Here is a 16186-nt window from a genome sequence, read left to right as displayed (position 1 = left end):
ATTATGGCCCAAGTGCGTGACACCAAAACTGTGAGAGGAGTAGTGCGGCAAAATAGTTTATCTGGAAAGAAAGAAAAGGTTGGAATAACTAGAAAGATGAAATTGGACATTTCATTTGAGCGGTGCTAACCATTCCATCCTTGTCCCTTTTTAAGCCCATTTATGGAGAATATTAAGCCCATTTCTTGGAATGCCCATCTTATGGTCTATGGTGTCAGTCATCTCCATATTTGGATATATGTATTTATTTAAATTAAACTATGTAATGTATCTCTTAGCAAAATGCAAAGATGAAGCCAGTCAATTTGACATGGCCCAGATGTGTGCAAAATAGTAGCTGCAAAATAAAGTTTATCTAGGAAGGGAAGCATTGGATGGAATAAAGTCGGACAAGTACTATAGTCTGGTTTCCCTGTTAGGGCAACCACACTAAATAGATATGTTTGAAATATTGAATGGGGGTGTCTGTAAACAACATGCCAGATAAGATAAATATATACAGTTTAAAAAGTTTCAATTTCCAATTGCATCTGATTTCCATCAATTTCCAATGGCATCTGATGATTCACAAAAAGGTTTATCTAGTGGAGAGAATAACGTTTCCCCAGGACTACAGTGTGTTGCCCTGTCGGGCAACACTAATTAAAACATTTAAATTATATACCTGTGCCAGCAAAGCTAATATGTAAGCTATTATGAGAGATTGAGAGAAGTACAGCGCGAGCTTGTAGATCTGCTATTTTTTTTTTATCGTGAAAATTTGAATTTTGACCCGATTCTATAAGTGTCTTTTGAATCCTTCTAAGGTTTTTTGAAAAGACCTATGTTTCTATGTCAGCAATCTGGTTAGCCATCGTCAAAGAAAAGATCCTTTTCACTTAACTGGAGCTCAGTTAGTCTGTTCTTGAGAGACTACTATGTCAGTGGTTCTCAAACCTTTTCATGTGAAGGACCCACAAAATTATATTTATTTGGCCACGGACACCCATGTCAAAATATTTAGCTCCAGGGACCACCCAGAAGCAAAATTTGAGTTACAAACGTTCGCTTTGAAAATACACATATTCAAAGATTTTCACACATTTTCACGACTTTTTCAAAAATAGCAGATCTACAAGCTCGCAGCGCGGCACTCGGTGCCGCGCTGTGAGCTTGTATATCTGCTATTTTTCCACTGGTTAAAGCATTCAATAATTCTAGGCCCATCTGCCTCTTGCCCTGCAGCTGTACAGGCAGGACTGCGAGACGTTTGGCACGGTGGTGAAGATGTTGGCGAACAAGGAGCCGGCTCTGGAGCCCATGCTGGCGGCCCCGCTGAGAGACAACCTCCTGGAGATAAAGCAGCGGTGTCTGGATGACCTCAGCCACTTCATCAAGGAGCTGGACCAGGCCATGGAGCTGGACCAGGCCGTACAGCCCGCTGACGCCATCGCGGTATAAAGCGGAGAACTGGGTCTTCAGGCCTTGCGGGACGGGGGAAAATAAACGCTTTAGGCAGACACGAAGGCAGAGAGAGCGAACAAGATAAAGATCTCTGACTGTGGTGAGTGGTTCTCAACCTGTGGGTCGGGTACCCCCAGGTATGACAATTTAAGGACTTTTTAGACCTTTTTAATACTTAAAAGAAGACAAACGCTACTATATCAAATAATATAAGAATAAGGCAAATGTTTGGAAAATAGCCCATACACGCTCAAGCTACAAGTTGGGGCTTGTAGATCTCATATTTTCACAATATTTACTGTATCTGTGGAACGGAGTCAAACCAAATTGAATGCCTTATTTCCTACATTCCAATGTGATTATTTTGGAGGATCCCTAGTTCATATATGATTATTCTGGGGGTCTCCAGTTCAAATATGATTATTTTGGGGGGTTCACGGCCTGAAAAGGTTGAGAACCACTTTATTGGGGTATCCGGAATCAAGTCTTGCGGGTATATGGATAACCCTGATTATTAATTATAAGGAAGCAAGATAGTCATAGGCTACTTTAGGTAATGCCAGTTAGCTTACAGCTTGCATTTCAAGATGTTTCAAGATAGTATTTCTGGACTTGCCATGGACTTGCTATCCTTCAAGATTTTCTTTTTCCCCATTTCCCTTGAATTCGTTGATTAATTGATTTTAGTTTTAAGATTCAGTGATATTACAGGGTTTTTGGAGGAGAGATACTGAATTCAAATGAGCTCAGACATTTCAGTGGCTTAATTGTAAAGCAAAATGTTTGACAATGGCATGTTATTGCCAAATGGTTGTTGTGTTTTTTATCATAAATTCAAAGAAGGAAATTCAAGGAGATTCAATAATTATCACAGAATAAAAACAAAATAAAAAAAATAAGTCCAACACAACTCAGCCAGTTAAAGGTAAAAGGGCTCGGTGCTCTAATTAATCTTTCAGGGGTAATAGTATATGTGCCCCTGCAAAAGAATAAATATGTGCAAACCAGTGCTCCAGTGTTTTACCTGGGTAGTCACTCTCCTGAAGTGCACAGGTATTATTCTTTCTTATTCGGTTTGAGAAACATGTTGGTGATGACACTCTGCAGTAGGGTTAATTTAAAAAAAGAAATAAAATCAATGTTCTTTATGGCAATATTATGAATATTGGCCAAGCCTTGACTTAATGTCTGTAACATTGGAATTGTTCACTCATAACTGAGTTTGAACTATTGATTGTTGAATCACTCTAATCCTTATCACTTTAGGGACAGATCTATAGGAAACAGAGGTAGTCACTTAAGTTGTAGTTATGGTGAATGGTACTGTACCTCCAGTATCCAAGTACCAGGCTTTAGACCTTTGTAGAGTATCTGTATAATTATGTATCTTATTAAGCACCAGGAATACTGTCCCGTAAACATAATGCTGTGTCTTAACACAAGGATTTTGAATGCCTCCGGTTATGTCTATTTTATATATAAATGTTTGTTGGTTTTATTTTTGTTGGTTTAAATGTTCTTACTATTTTGTTGCAAATAAAAAAAAACGGCTTATTGAAATAAGCGGACAATCCTTCAACATGCTTTGGAAAGAAACGAGACGTTAAATCATTATATGTTTTTTTATTACAATTATCAATCTGAGCCTTATATTCCAGTTTGTACATTTATACAGATTACAATGATTAGTTTACAATAAAAACATGACCTATATAAATAGCCCGCTCAACCAGGTGCTGTAATAACGCTTCATTTATGTTGTTCTCTTGACAGCGTTGCAAACCTAAAACACACACAACCCGGCGCACGTGACGTGTTGTGAATTTGTAGATCTGCTGTTCAAGATCCGCGACGCCGCAGTACTGACGGAAATATAAACAGGGCTTACTCATGGATTTAATGCTTTAACCAGTGAAAAATAGCAGATATACAAGCTCACAGCGCGGCACCGAGTGCCGCGCTGCGAGCTTGTAGATCTGCTATTTTTGAAAAAGTTGTGAAAATGTGTGCAAATCTTTGAATATATTTCAAAGCAAACATTTGTAACTCAAATTTTGCTTCTGGGTGGTCCCTGGAACAAAATATTTTGAGATGAGGGTCCGTGGCCAAATACATTTAAGTGAAAAGGACCTTTTCTTTGATGATGGCTGGCCAGATTGCTGACATAGAAACATAGGTTTTTCAAAAGATCTTAGAAGGATTCAAAATACACTAATATAGAATCTGGTCAAAATTCAAATTTTCACGATTTTTCAAAAATAGCAGATCTACAAGCTCGCAGCGCGGCACTCGGTGCCGCGCTGTGAGCTTGTAAATCTGCTATTTTTCAATAGTTAAAGCATTCAATAATTCTAGGCCTAAATGGGTTATTAAAGTTCTCAGTCGCCACGACTGATTTCAGTCATTTGGATTCCGTGGAAGCCTGCATGTCTTCCATGGAAGCATGTTGAGCAGCGAAGATAGCGCTGCGACGTGTTGTGAGTTGTGGATCTGCTATTTACGGTTTCAGTCAGTTTAAGATTAAAGCGTTTTTGAAGTGATCAAGCTAGCAATGAAATATATGTCGAAGCATCTTTCCGTGAACGTGAATGGTCTCAGAAATGTCATGCATAAAAGCACAGGTTTAATGCCTCAAATCTGTGATTTCCTCAACTGGTTTGGCTGTGTGTGGAACAGCGGCAACTTAAGTTTATGATGATCATAGCTAAACATCATTGTTAAACTTTCAGTCATGATATTTAATGTTTGCTTTATTCCATGGGGCTTAATGCATACACACTGTTCCTCTTCCGTTAGGACTGCAGAAACCTTTACAAAGAAACACATGAAAAGCCCAGGCCAAAACTATTATCATTTCATTTTCAGCACCCTGGTGGAATTAAAAGGTTATGTAAACGACTGCCAACAGTATTCATGTCCATGGCGTTCCTCGGGGAGGGGTATAAAAATAACCATTTTTTTTAACTCTACAATATATACAGCAATATCTGCAAAATGTTAAATAACTATCTAAATTATGCTTTATAAATATGTTTTGCTCTGAATTATGGTGTTTGCTACTACAGCACATTGGCGTTTTGTAACGTTAAAGAAGCACATACATTATTGAGAATCAGAAAAGGCGTTTTGCTTCTCCTGACAATGGGCTTTTAACCACCTAAGCCCCAATAATACGTCACCGAAAATAGCTTCTACAAGCTGCTGTGAGCTTGTGGATGTTCTATTTTCAGCTATTTTGGAAAATCTTATTTTTTATTTATTTTAAATTACATTTCTACAATTTTCTAAAACGTTCAAAAGTAATTGTTTTAGTCTATAATGATATGCCCCAAAATAGGGAGGCCAGGGTTTCTGTGGTTAAATTGAGTGCTGTGTTGACATGTACAGTATAGTACTTCCAACTGGCAGGAGTTGATGCATTTATTAGCAAGCGGGGATGTTTGGTAATACAAACAGTGGCTTTGAGAAGCGGAGAAGATGTCCCAGAGCATTATACAAAACTGATTTAAGCTTAATTCATACTCGCGTGCCGAAAAGAACCGCCGCTCCGCTCTGGCGAGCTCGTCGATCAGTTCTTCTCGGTAAGTGACACCGCCGTACGACGGAGTATAAATTATTAAGGCTTTCAAAAAAAGAATCAAGTCTTTCTTTATGAAATGATGCAGTTCTTCCCCTTGTGACCTTTCCTCTTTTTGGATTTAGTCCGTGGGGCGTAGGCGGAGGGGATCCCCGCCACGGGGCCGGGCAGGTCGTCCGTGTAATAGTGTCTGTGGGAGCGGGGCTGGGGGATGGGCTGACCCAGGAAGAATCCTTCCTCCTCCGAGTCGGAGTCGGAGGAAGAGGAACACGTGGAGCACCAGTCGTCGTGGTCGTCGCACAGCTCGAGAAACCTGTCCATGGCCGGGCCCTGGGGGCCGTAGCCTGCGGCCGCACGGTTAGAGTTGGGGTGGCCGTCGCGCGAGTTCGGGTGTCCATGGGGGAGCGGCTGACCGTAGAAGGACTGCTGCTGCTGCTGCTGCTGCTGCTGTTGCTGCGGTCCCTTGCTGGCGCCAAGGCCGTGGCCTCTGTGGTCCTCTCTGTGGTACATGCGGGCCGCCCTCTCTTTGGGCACGAGGTGGAGAGCGTTATCCGAGCGGGACTTGCGGCTGCGGCGCCTCCGGTGCTGGTGGTGGTGGTGGTGCTGGCGTCCAGAGTGAACGTCCTGCTCCTGGTCTTCAAAGTGATAGACCCTCCGCCGAGTCCGTTCGCTCATCGGCGGCTGGCGCACCAGCAGGTCGCCGTAGCCGCCGCCGCTGTTGTCCACCACGTCGTCGGAGAACTTGACCTGCTGCGGCCTGGACTGCGAGCGGGTCCTCCTGAGCGCCGGGAGGTGAGGGAGGGGTTTGGCGGCTCTCTCCTCGGGGAGGGGAACCTCCTCCTCTTCCTCGGGAACGTTGGCCTCCTCCTCCTGCTCGGACACCAGGCTCTTCAGGGAGTTGGCGCTCCTGTGCAGCATGGAGGAGTTGAGGGTTCCCATGTTGCTGGTCTTCTCGCAGTCCTCCGTCTCCAGCTCCTGGAGGTTCTGCAGGGAGTACCTGAATGGGTGGTCTTTGCTGTCCCCGTCCACCGAGGCCCCTGAGGAGATAACCACAATGACACTGTGTTAATTTCGTCGACTTTTCAAATGACAAAAAAAAAAATTACTAAAACAAAATAGATTTTTATTCAAAAGACTATGACTAAAACGAAAACGAACGAGGGAAAGTTTGCATGACGACTTCTATGAAAAAATATATCATAGGTCTGACAATACATATAATTGAATGTAATTGAAATAAGTATGCGTCATTCATTATCAACAGACTGTTTTAATTTTCACCACTTAATTTTTTTTCTTCTGAAATCACGTATTTTATTTTATTTTTTTACATTGTTTTTCTTTTTTTACCCACCGGTGATATTGGAGAGAGCCAGCGAGTCCATGGAGTCTCTGGCGCTCTGGTCCGCCTTCTTGAGCTCGCCCGCGATGCACTCCAGGGAGTCGCCGTACCACTGCTGCTCCACTCCCCCCGCCCCCCCGTGCTCCAGCTCCAGCTCCTGGATCTTCCTGCTGCTGGCGGGCCCCGGGTGGCTGCCGTACGCCGAGTCCCCGAGCCCGTCCTGAGACTGAGCCCAGTACATGTCCGCCTGGTACTTCTTACTGGCCAGACTCTGGCTGCCTCTCCCTCCTCCTCCCCCTCCTCCTCCGCCGCTCACGCTGCCCCCGGCCTTGGAAGAATCCTGTTTCGCGTTGACGTCGGCCTCGGCCTGCTGGAAGACACCGTGCTCGCCGAACTTGAGCAGGAGCTGCGTCATGTAGTCTTCGTGCTCGGCCCACTCCTCCTCTCGGTCCTCGGGGGCCTCGGAGCTCCGGCTCCAGAAGCGCTCGTCGGACAGGCCCATGTGGGCCAGCTTGTCGGTCAGCGTGTCGCCGTTGGTGCTCCCGCCGCTGAAGCCCAGCGACTTGTAGTTGACGGAGGGCGAGAAGAGGAGCGACTGGCGGCACTGGTCGTCGGCTGTGCGGCTGCTCTTGCCCGTGCGCACGCTGCGGCGGGACTCGCGGGAGCGCGCCGACTGGAAGGCGGAGTCGGAGGAGTCGGAGGCGTGCACGTCCTCTGCCTCGGGTCCCAGGCTGCAGGTCTTGGAGCAGTAGATGCGGCCCTGGCGCGGCAGGAAGGGGCAGCCCAACAGGGAGCTCTGACACCGGGCACAGCTGAAGCAGCCCTCCGTGGCGTGCCAGTGGAGGCCATCGTACGTCATCTGGGCGTGGTCCACGCCTGAGAACGAAGACACACAAGGGAGGAAATATGGGTGTGAATACAAAGATTCATAATTCACATTTCAAAGCTGCAGTCCATGACATAATCTCAGCAGTTCCTTCATAAACTGCATTTTTTGGCAAATGCCCCTGGATAATGGATTTAATATCATAAATCGTGATTTCTTTTGTCACAATAATCGTGATATGACATTTTCATATGGTCCCATCCCTACATGTGAGTACTGTGTCTTACCTATGTGCTCTCCACAGGCCTCGCAGTACTCTGCGTAGAGCGACTCGAAGCAGCCGCAGCAGTACGGCCTGCCGTCCTTCATGATGTAGCGCTGGCCGCCCAGGATGGTCTCGCACTCGAAACAGGCAAAGTGCTTCATGTGCCAGTGGCGGCCCTCGGCTTCCGTGCACTCGTCGGCAAAGATGATCTGCGAACGATTACACACAAACACTCGTTCAGATGCATTCGTCTATCGTTATCCAATTATAATTATGGTCGTTCATATCTGCTGTGTGCAACTTCAAAGCCAAAAAGGAACATAATTGACAATGACAAAAACACAATTAAATCGTTAATCGCAATTATTTGAGTGACCATTACATTGTCATGTAAAATGTCATAATGTTGACAACCCTGCTTCAGTGTGGCGGTCTCACCTCGTCGCAGGCGGAGCAGCGTGGTTTGAGCAGCTCGGCGTGGTGTCTCCCACAGTGCACCTTCCCCTCCTGGAAGAAGTAGATGAGGTCCACCAGGAGCTCGCTGCAGGTGGAGCATGCAAAGCATGCTGGGTGCCAGCAGAGCCTGGCGCCGGCCCTGGACGCGAACACCGCCATCTCTCCCCCGTTGATGTTCTCTCCGCACTGCAATAGGCACAAACGGAAGAGTGGTGAGAACGTGGCGCACACACAATAGAGGGTATGCATGTGACATCATCATCGTACCCGGAAGTTATGCGGGAACGCCTACTGAGTGGCAAAAAACTACTTACTGGCCTTGACAGCCCATACATCCAAACAGAAAAGTCCTATCTGATTGCATTAAACGACATTAAACTCGATTTGCAATTCACTTTATGCATGTGCATACCCTCTACATGGCAGCATTGGCATAAAAGAACAACATACACAGTACATTTACTTTAGCGCTGTATACTTAAGTACAGTTTTGAGGTATTGCTCTGCTCAACAACAGCAAGAAAGAGAGGCATACTGTACATGGCTGCAATCTGTTTTATTTGCATGGCTGATACTGGGCTCTGTAGAAGAGTAGCTGTTTTACATACTGTGGTTAATGCAAGTTCCCACCCCAGCTTGACCCCATTTGCAACCAAATGAACCCTGACGGGTCCATTTGGTTCCATTTATATACTGTCAGAGTTAAGGGGAGACCTTGAAATGTACACGTTTGAGAAACACTGGTATAAGTTATACTCATACTAGGCCTTTTGTAAAGATTGGGAGCCTTACATGCTCGCAGACGCTGTGGAGCAGGTTGCGGGGCAGCAGTTTGAGCGTTCCCCTCCCCAGGGCCTCCTTCTTCCGCTGGACGCTGAACATGTGCAGCTCTTTCTTCTCCTCCTCGCTGAGGGACTGGCAGTAACGCACCTACGCGGCAACGGAGAGAGAAGCACACAAGAGGTTAGTCACGAGAAAGGTCACTTTAATTCACACACCAATAAATGAGAGCTTCTCGTGTTTTAAAAGGGGGGCCTCACGCTGACACAGATGTTGTTGCCTTTTTATGGACGTTCGTCGTCCATTGAAGATGACATTTTGGGTCAATTGACTTCTTTTTTTTTTTTAACCCCGCATGCTAATATCAGGCAAGTGAATCTAATAGCCATGACTGTGGCTCATCAAAAGAGGTTATAAAGTGAGTTAAGTATGGGAGAGAGGGCAGAGTGCATACCAGAACATTTGGGGAACAAAGGTAACATGTTTGACCCCCGCGTGGCCTTCCTACCCCCTGCCTCCACACGCCCGCCCCCAGCCTCCGAGTCTAGATGGAGAGCCTCGTCTTTTACAACGGGCCCTTTTTCTCCCCCTGATGTCTCCCAAGCCCCCTTAACAAGGAGGAAAGCAGACGTTTACGCAAACAAGGCCCTGTGTTTGGAGTGGAATCGAGGGGACAAGGGGGGCACACAAAGGGAAGCCGAGGCATGCGGCTTTCGGTACCACTGCGATGGTGGTGGTGGTGGTGGTGGCATCGCATAAAGACCCTTTCAAACCTGCGTCCCCGTCCCCCGTGGAGCTGTCCTCCATAAAGACCACCGCTATGACAGGAATCCTGCTGGTGGGCAGGATTGGTCCCCCGGCGGCAAACATCATAAAATCATCAAGTCAAAAGTCACATTGTAGCCCCCGCGCTACAAGGCTGCAAACTTTCCCCCCCGAACAACAAAATCCCCCCCGGTGTGACGTCAACGTTGAATGCCAAGTTGCTCGCGAGTGGTACGATGGGATGGGATGGCAAGCGGGGCGAAATGTGTGGCGAAGTTGTTAACGACTCTGTGGGCTTTGGCAGGCATTAAGGACGGGACGCACAGCTACTCAAACAACATGAAGGAGGGAGCCGCGGCACAGCAGGGGTCGTGGTGGGAAAATGGGCGCTGACCGCTGGGATGCTTTGCTCTAACGATGGGCTTTAATTAGAGGGCCCGCTGGGTGGAATGTCATGATACTCAGACATTATTACGCACACAAACATAAATACAGCAATGATACGCAGGCACGCGCGCGAGCACACAGCCGTGCACAGGGGCTGTCACGATTACAGATTCATGATGACGATTAATTTTCATACAAATAATTGCGATTAATGATTTAATTGTGTCTTTGGTGTTGGAACATATGAATGCAAATTTCATTTTTGTTTGCCTTTTAGGCTTCGTAATCAAAACTCGGACGGGCAGATATGACAAAGAAATTGTTCACATTAAAATTAAAATGTAATACTTTTATACATGTAAAAATAGCATAAATGGCTGATCTACAAGCTTACATGTACAGTACAAGTACATGATCTAGTCACGAATAGCTGTATTATGCGTCACAAAGCGGCGCGTTGTGAGCTTGTAGATGCAGAAACCTGTGAGCGCATGTGAACGCAGAAACCCTGAAACACACGCACATTAATGTGAAATTGCCTCCGTACCTCATTATCATGGGGCGGCAGTTGATAAAGAAGCTGTTTGATTCTGTACTTCTCTCCTGGACTGTTGACGTAGGGAACCTTGTCCTCGGGCAGACAGGAGAAATATAACTGGACCTGGAGGAAGCACAAGACAAGGAGCAAAACAAACAAAACATTAGTCATTGGGAACAGAGACGCCCTGAGACGAGAGACTCAGTGGTTACATTTAGGCCTAGAATTATTGAATGCTTTAACCAGTGAAAAATAGCAGATCTACAAGCTCACAGCGTGGCACCGAGTGCCGCACTGCGAGCTTGCATATCTGCTATTTTTGAAAAAGTCGTGAAAATGTGTGCAAATCTTTGAATATATGTATTTTCAAAGCGAACGTTTGTAACTCAAATTTTGCTTCTGGGGGGTCCATGGAACTAAATATTTTGAGATGGGGGTCCGTGGCCAAATGCATATCATTTTGGGGGTCCTTCACATGAAAAGGTTTGAGAACCACTGACATAGTAGTCTCTCAAGAACAGACTAACTGAGCTCCAGTTAAGTGAAAAGGACCTTTTCTTTGACGATGGGTGGCCAAATTGCTGACATAGAAACACAGGTTTTAAAAAAAAAACTTAGATAGCAGAAAAGAAATAGGAGATCTACAAGCTCGCAGCATAGCATAGCATGTAAATTGCAGTATTGATACTTTTACTTAAAGTAAAAATATTAGTACATTTCCAGAACTGGTGTCTTTCTTAAGTCTGTCAACCAAATCCATATTGCTACTGCTGATATATGAACTATATTAAGTTTCAGTGATCCTTTTGTTTTTACTCAAACATAAAGTTGAAGGTATACTTGTATACTATACTGTAGGTGTGTTTCATGTTTCAATGACCCCGCACTCTAGGGTCTGCAGTCAAAACAGTCATCATGGGCCCTAGGCCATAAAGGCCATAACGTTTCACTGTTCATAAATTCCTCTAAAGTTGTCTTTTGTTTTGAGAAACAGGGTTTGCTTGTGGTAACAGCAGCAGTGCTATTATTCTTATGATAGTCCAAAATCCGACCTGGATTTGTGAACCTTTCTTTTCCCAGGAGAGGAGGTTGATATGAGACACTTTCTGGATCAGCTCTGTCCACAATGTATGTGAGAACTAAATATAGTGGAATCACGTGTTCCTTTGAGCTTTTAACCCCCAATGAGCTTTGTTTCATGGTGAAATTATTACTACCAGAAATGTGCCCATGTCCCCAGAAAATACCCCCGGATATACCTTGGTAGATACTTGCTTTTTTTTAATTAAATCTAGATTGATCCATCCAAAATGAGTATGTGATTGCTCTTATTATATATGAATGAGATATGATGTGGGACAGTGTAGAGTGGAGGACTTGTCATATATTCTATGGACAATGGTGTAAAAGTAGAGAAATATTCTACTGCTACAAATATTTGAAAACTTTAGTTACTAGTTACTTTGTAGATTTTGATAACCACTTCAGCACTATATAGGCCTACATATCGGCCATTTGAAAGTAGCTGATCTACAAGCTCACAATGTGTTGCGATGCATTGTGAGCTTGTAGATCTGCTATTCTCAAAAGACGTTAATACATTTGAAAACTTGTGAAACGAGACATTCTGCATAATGACTACTTTCTACTTTTGGTTCTGTTGATACCAAATTACCAATACTTTTGTACTTTTACTCAACACAATTTTGAATTTGCTGACTTTTACTTGTAACAGAGTATGTGTGTACATTGCTGTACTGGAACTTTTACCTAAGTAAAAAAAGTGAGTACTGTTTCCAAAACTGCGGTCGATATGGCCCAGACAAAGCTGGGCGCCTTGGAAGTATCTCGGTGGCACTATTGACCCCTGAGGGCTAAACCGAAATTGAGGGCTCACTTTACGAGGGAGGGGTCATTATGGTGGGCCGGATAAAGAGGTGGGATGTGCTTTTTCTGTATAAGGGAAGACTTCCTGCTGCTCAGGCTTGTCTTGGGGTCTTGGGGGTGGGGGGGTTGGGGGGGGTGAGACCTCAACTTACCCTGACAATCAAGCTAACTTTTGCCACCACCGTAAATTATGCACATTTCCATGTTGCTTCCCTGGGGGGATGGGGGGGAAACTCTCAGCTCTCACCCACTAGCCCCCGTGTGTTTCCCTGCACTGTAATGATCACCCATAATGCATAGTCCATTCAGAGCCAACAACGGCTGCAGTAAAAAAAGAAACATTACAGTTTACCCACACCTTTTCCACACAAAAGGGCTATTACGTCTTTGGGGACTTTAGGGCTTTCTCTGTTCTGTTGCTGGGACCCCCTTCTTGTACCCATCATCCCACTCATTGCTTCCATGTGTGTATTGTGTGTTGTCGGAAAACAAGTTGTTGGACCGGGGTAAAGAGAGAGAGAGAGAGTAGAGGGGGGTGAGAGAAAGAGTCAGGGACAGAGAGATAGGGAATGTAAATTGAAGGGCAGAATGAAAGAGAGGAGAATACTAAAGAGGGAAAAGGGGAGGCGCGCCAACGCGTCCTTGCGAGGCGCAGACCCAGGAGAAAACGACATGAAAACAAGAAGTTCCAGATGCCAATTTTTTTATTGGACTCACGTTTCCAGTCGGAGCCTTCGCCGGGGTCTCCAGGGTTGTTAAGACCCCGGTGCCTGACGAAGGCTACGGTAAAGACGTCGCCAACTCTTCCTTCTCGTTTTCATATAAAGAGGGGGGAGGGGGTTTGGGGGCATGAGAGGGCCTGTTAACCCTGTCTCGTTCCTATTTTGGGGATGTCATGATAGGCGAAGGTTTTGGCGAATAATAGGTGACAATTCGGAGAAAACCAAGTGATCATTCGGCGAAAGCAAACCATCTATCATCTCGCGGCTCTTTGCGTTGTGATGCGTCGGGAGCCTGTCGCAGGTCTCAACTGTTTTTGGCGCTATTTGTCACACTTAAAGTGGTTAAAAACGCTGAGTCGTGGATTAAAGAAAAGTTAAATCTCACTGCTGAAAATGTATGACCCAACTCCTAATGTGAAGAAATCAGGGATTGGGGCTTTAACCGTTTGCTTTTATATGAAACATTGGAGACCATTAAAGGTTTTTATGGAAGGTGCCTCTGACGGGTGCGTACCTTTTGCGCGAAGCCCGAAAGCGCGAAGTGGGGAAATGTCTCCTACCGCACCGTTAGCGCGAACGAGAGGGGAGGCGTGAGGACATTTTAAGCCGTAAGAAACTACACAACCACACAATATATTTGACTAAATGAAAAAGGGTGCCCCCTGTCGAAACTATTGTACTACCACACAATATATCTTCCTGGACCCTTATTGTGAAGGGCTGAAGGCAGAGAAATGATCTACAAGCTCACGTTGTCGTGGATGCGACGTGTTGTGAGCTTGCAGATCAGCTATTTTGCGAGACAAGCTGAGTGCAGACAGCACTGCATATTATCAACGTTCACAAGGAGCTGCGTGCTCAGTGCGTGCACAGTGGAGCATGTGAATGAAAAGAGAGACATTGTACTACCATACAATATCGAGCACTGCATATTTCCCCACTTCGCGCTAACGGTGCGGTAGGAGACATTTCCCCACTTCGCGCTTTCGGGCTTCGCGCTTTCGGGACTTTCCCGCCTCTGACCACTTCAAATGCTCTATACTGTATCTTAAAATAATAACTGAAAACAGCCTATCAACAAGCTCGCATTGCGTCGCAGATGCATTGAGAGCTTGTAGATGGGCTGTTTTCGACTGCGCAACGTGCTTCCACAGCAGACATGCTGCCCTCTATAGAATCCAAATGACTTTTTATCCATGTATCCTGCCGGCACCAGCAGGCTCCGTCCACTAAAGATCTCATCTGGCATGATCTGCCAGGTTTTCTCATAATCACAAACAGACCTCACCACACCGCAGTGTGTAAATAAAAGATACACACATCCTGCCGTTAAGTGGCTGTTGGAGAAAGCCCGACAAATCTGCCCTCTAACAAACCAAAAAAAGGAGCAAGACTTCTTTTTTATACGAAGTACGCTGGCCACCTCTGCCATACGTTCCATACTATCCAGAAGGCTTGTAGTTGGGATGTTATTCGTGAGCGTGCTAAATAGCCTTTATCTGGGCCAGGGAAGTGGGGAGTTAGAATCAGGTCATGGCTGTTTTTATCCTTGATCAGGAGTACTACAATGCACCATAGCTCATTGTGGTTCATTCAAATTAATTGCAGCAATATGTGGTTAGTTTGAAACTATTTGAATAAACTAAAGACAAACATAACGACACACAACATTATACTGCTTACCCTTTGTCACCCTTTGGCTGGGAAAACACCTTGATCAGGGGTTCCCAAACTAAGCCCTATTTCAAATATAGTGAAAGTAGCAGATCTGAAAACTCACCATATTGCATCAAAATGTTGCGAGCTTGTAGAAAACCCTATTTTAACAACTTCTATTATCATTTAGATTTTCTTTGTAGAATTACAGACTCACTCCCTAGCTTCCGCCGTGGACTGAAGACTCACCTCTTCAGACTCCACCTAAACCCATAGCACTACTGTAACACTCCCCTTCCCTCAATGACCATATATGAAGCTAGATAGAATTTTGGGGGTTTTAGAAACATTTTTTACCGATTAGGTGCATGGTCTACCTATGTTATTGTTTTTCTAGATTGATATTCCTATGCATTGTTATATTGTTGTTGATGTACTGACATATTATCTTGCTTATTATATTGATGTATTACCTTCTTATTGTAAGTCGCTTTGGATTAAAAGCGTCTGCTAAATGCCTAAATTGTAAATTGTATATTTCTGGGAAAGAAAATCTTGTAAACATTTGTTGTACGAAAGTTTTAGAAAAACTGGCTATGTAACCCATAACTTAAACTGGGTCCGTGACTCAAAAAGGGGTCATGCACCCTACGTGTGGGAAACGCTGACCTATAGTTCATAGAAAGGTGTCACGTGCGTTCTGACTCACCTGTTCAGGTCTGAGTCCAGGTGGCACCCAGGCGTACTCCTCCAGGGCGCAGCCCGAGTCGTCGTCAGAGGTGGAGCTGCGTTGGAAGCCAAAGGTCAGCTTGCTGACTTTCTGCTCCATGGCAGCGTCGGCGCGCTGGCGCGCTCCCCCGCCCTGGTAACCTGCTGCCGCCACGGTCACACCCTCCAGGCTCATCACTCACTCCGCTTACTGGACCAAGGAGAGAGAGAGGGAGAAAAGAGAGTGAACAAATGCATGGTGATGGCAAAGGAGGGCAGATTATGCGAGGGAGAAAAGGCAGGGCGAGAATTAATGGACCTGGAGGAGTCGAGGAAGGAATATAGCATACGCGGGAAGGAGGGAAAAAAAGAGCTAACGAATGATTACACAAGACTGATCTCTCGCGCGGTGCTATCGTCACGCTGTCTCATGCATTTCTACTGGCTGCCTTCCCACCACCACCATGCTGAATCACACCACCATGCCCTGCCCCGTATTTAATGTGGGCAGAACACCATCCCGTTATGGTTACGGTATCGGAGCAAAAGCCTTTCTGGGGTCCCCAGGGATGATGACTCTCCCATTTAAAGACACTCATAATGGGAACTGCAACCCCTTTCCCTGCCACCGTGGCGAGATGTCACCCATCTGTCGCCTTCAAGTGGCTTTTCCTGAGGGTTTCTTTTTTTTTAAGGGCCATTAGGAAATTCCAGAAGCTCCAACGAGGTGAGGTCTGGACTTGTTTTAGTGACAAATAACAAGCAGCTTACCACTCAATGATTATACAGTAAATGCAGAAACGCACACGATTTATGTGCAGCCTCTCGCGGGCT

At 45.4% G+C, this 16186-nt stretch overlaps 2 protein-coding genes across 2 annotated transcripts in view; one reads left to right on the top strand and one right to left on the bottom strand.

Annotated features, from left to right (window-relative positions):
* LOC308294334 (uncharacterized protein) overlaps window positions 1-2932 on the top strand; it is a gene marked incomplete at its 5' end in the record, with an annotated part of 54682 nt that extends 51750 nt beyond the window's left edge. The window contains one exon of the mRNA XM_080737063.1: window positions 1225-2932. Within this exon, the coding sequence (XP_080593189.1) occupies window positions 1225-1440 (216 nt within the window). The 3' untranslated portion in view covers window positions 1441-2932. The remainder of the gene's footprint in view (window positions 1-1224) is intronic.
* Window positions 2933-5092: 2160 nt separating this feature from the next.
* Window positions 5093-15548, bottom strand: prickle1a (prickle homolog 1a; the record flags this gene model as incomplete). Its single annotated transcript, XM_080736724.1, has 7 exons — window positions 5093-6057; window positions 6375-7238; window positions 7476-7662; window positions 7892-8095; window positions 8702-8839; window positions 10389-10502; window positions 15354-15548. The coding sequence occupies 7 exons, from the start codon at window positions 15546-15548 to the stop codon at window positions 5093-5095; spliced, it is 2667 nt and encodes an 888-aa protein (XP_080592850.1).
* Between the last annotated feature and the right edge of the window lie 638 nt (window positions 15549-16186).

This window comes from Nannobrachium achirus, assembly GCF_963921795.1.
Source record: "Nannobrachium achirus genome assembly, chromosome: 11".
Classification (NCBI taxonomy): domain Eukaryota; kingdom Metazoa; phylum Chordata; class Actinopteri; order Myctophiformes; family Myctophidae; genus Nannobrachium; species Nannobrachium achirus.
Note: the sequence above shows the minus strand (reverse complement) of the source record. Positions and strands in the feature narration are given on the sequence as shown.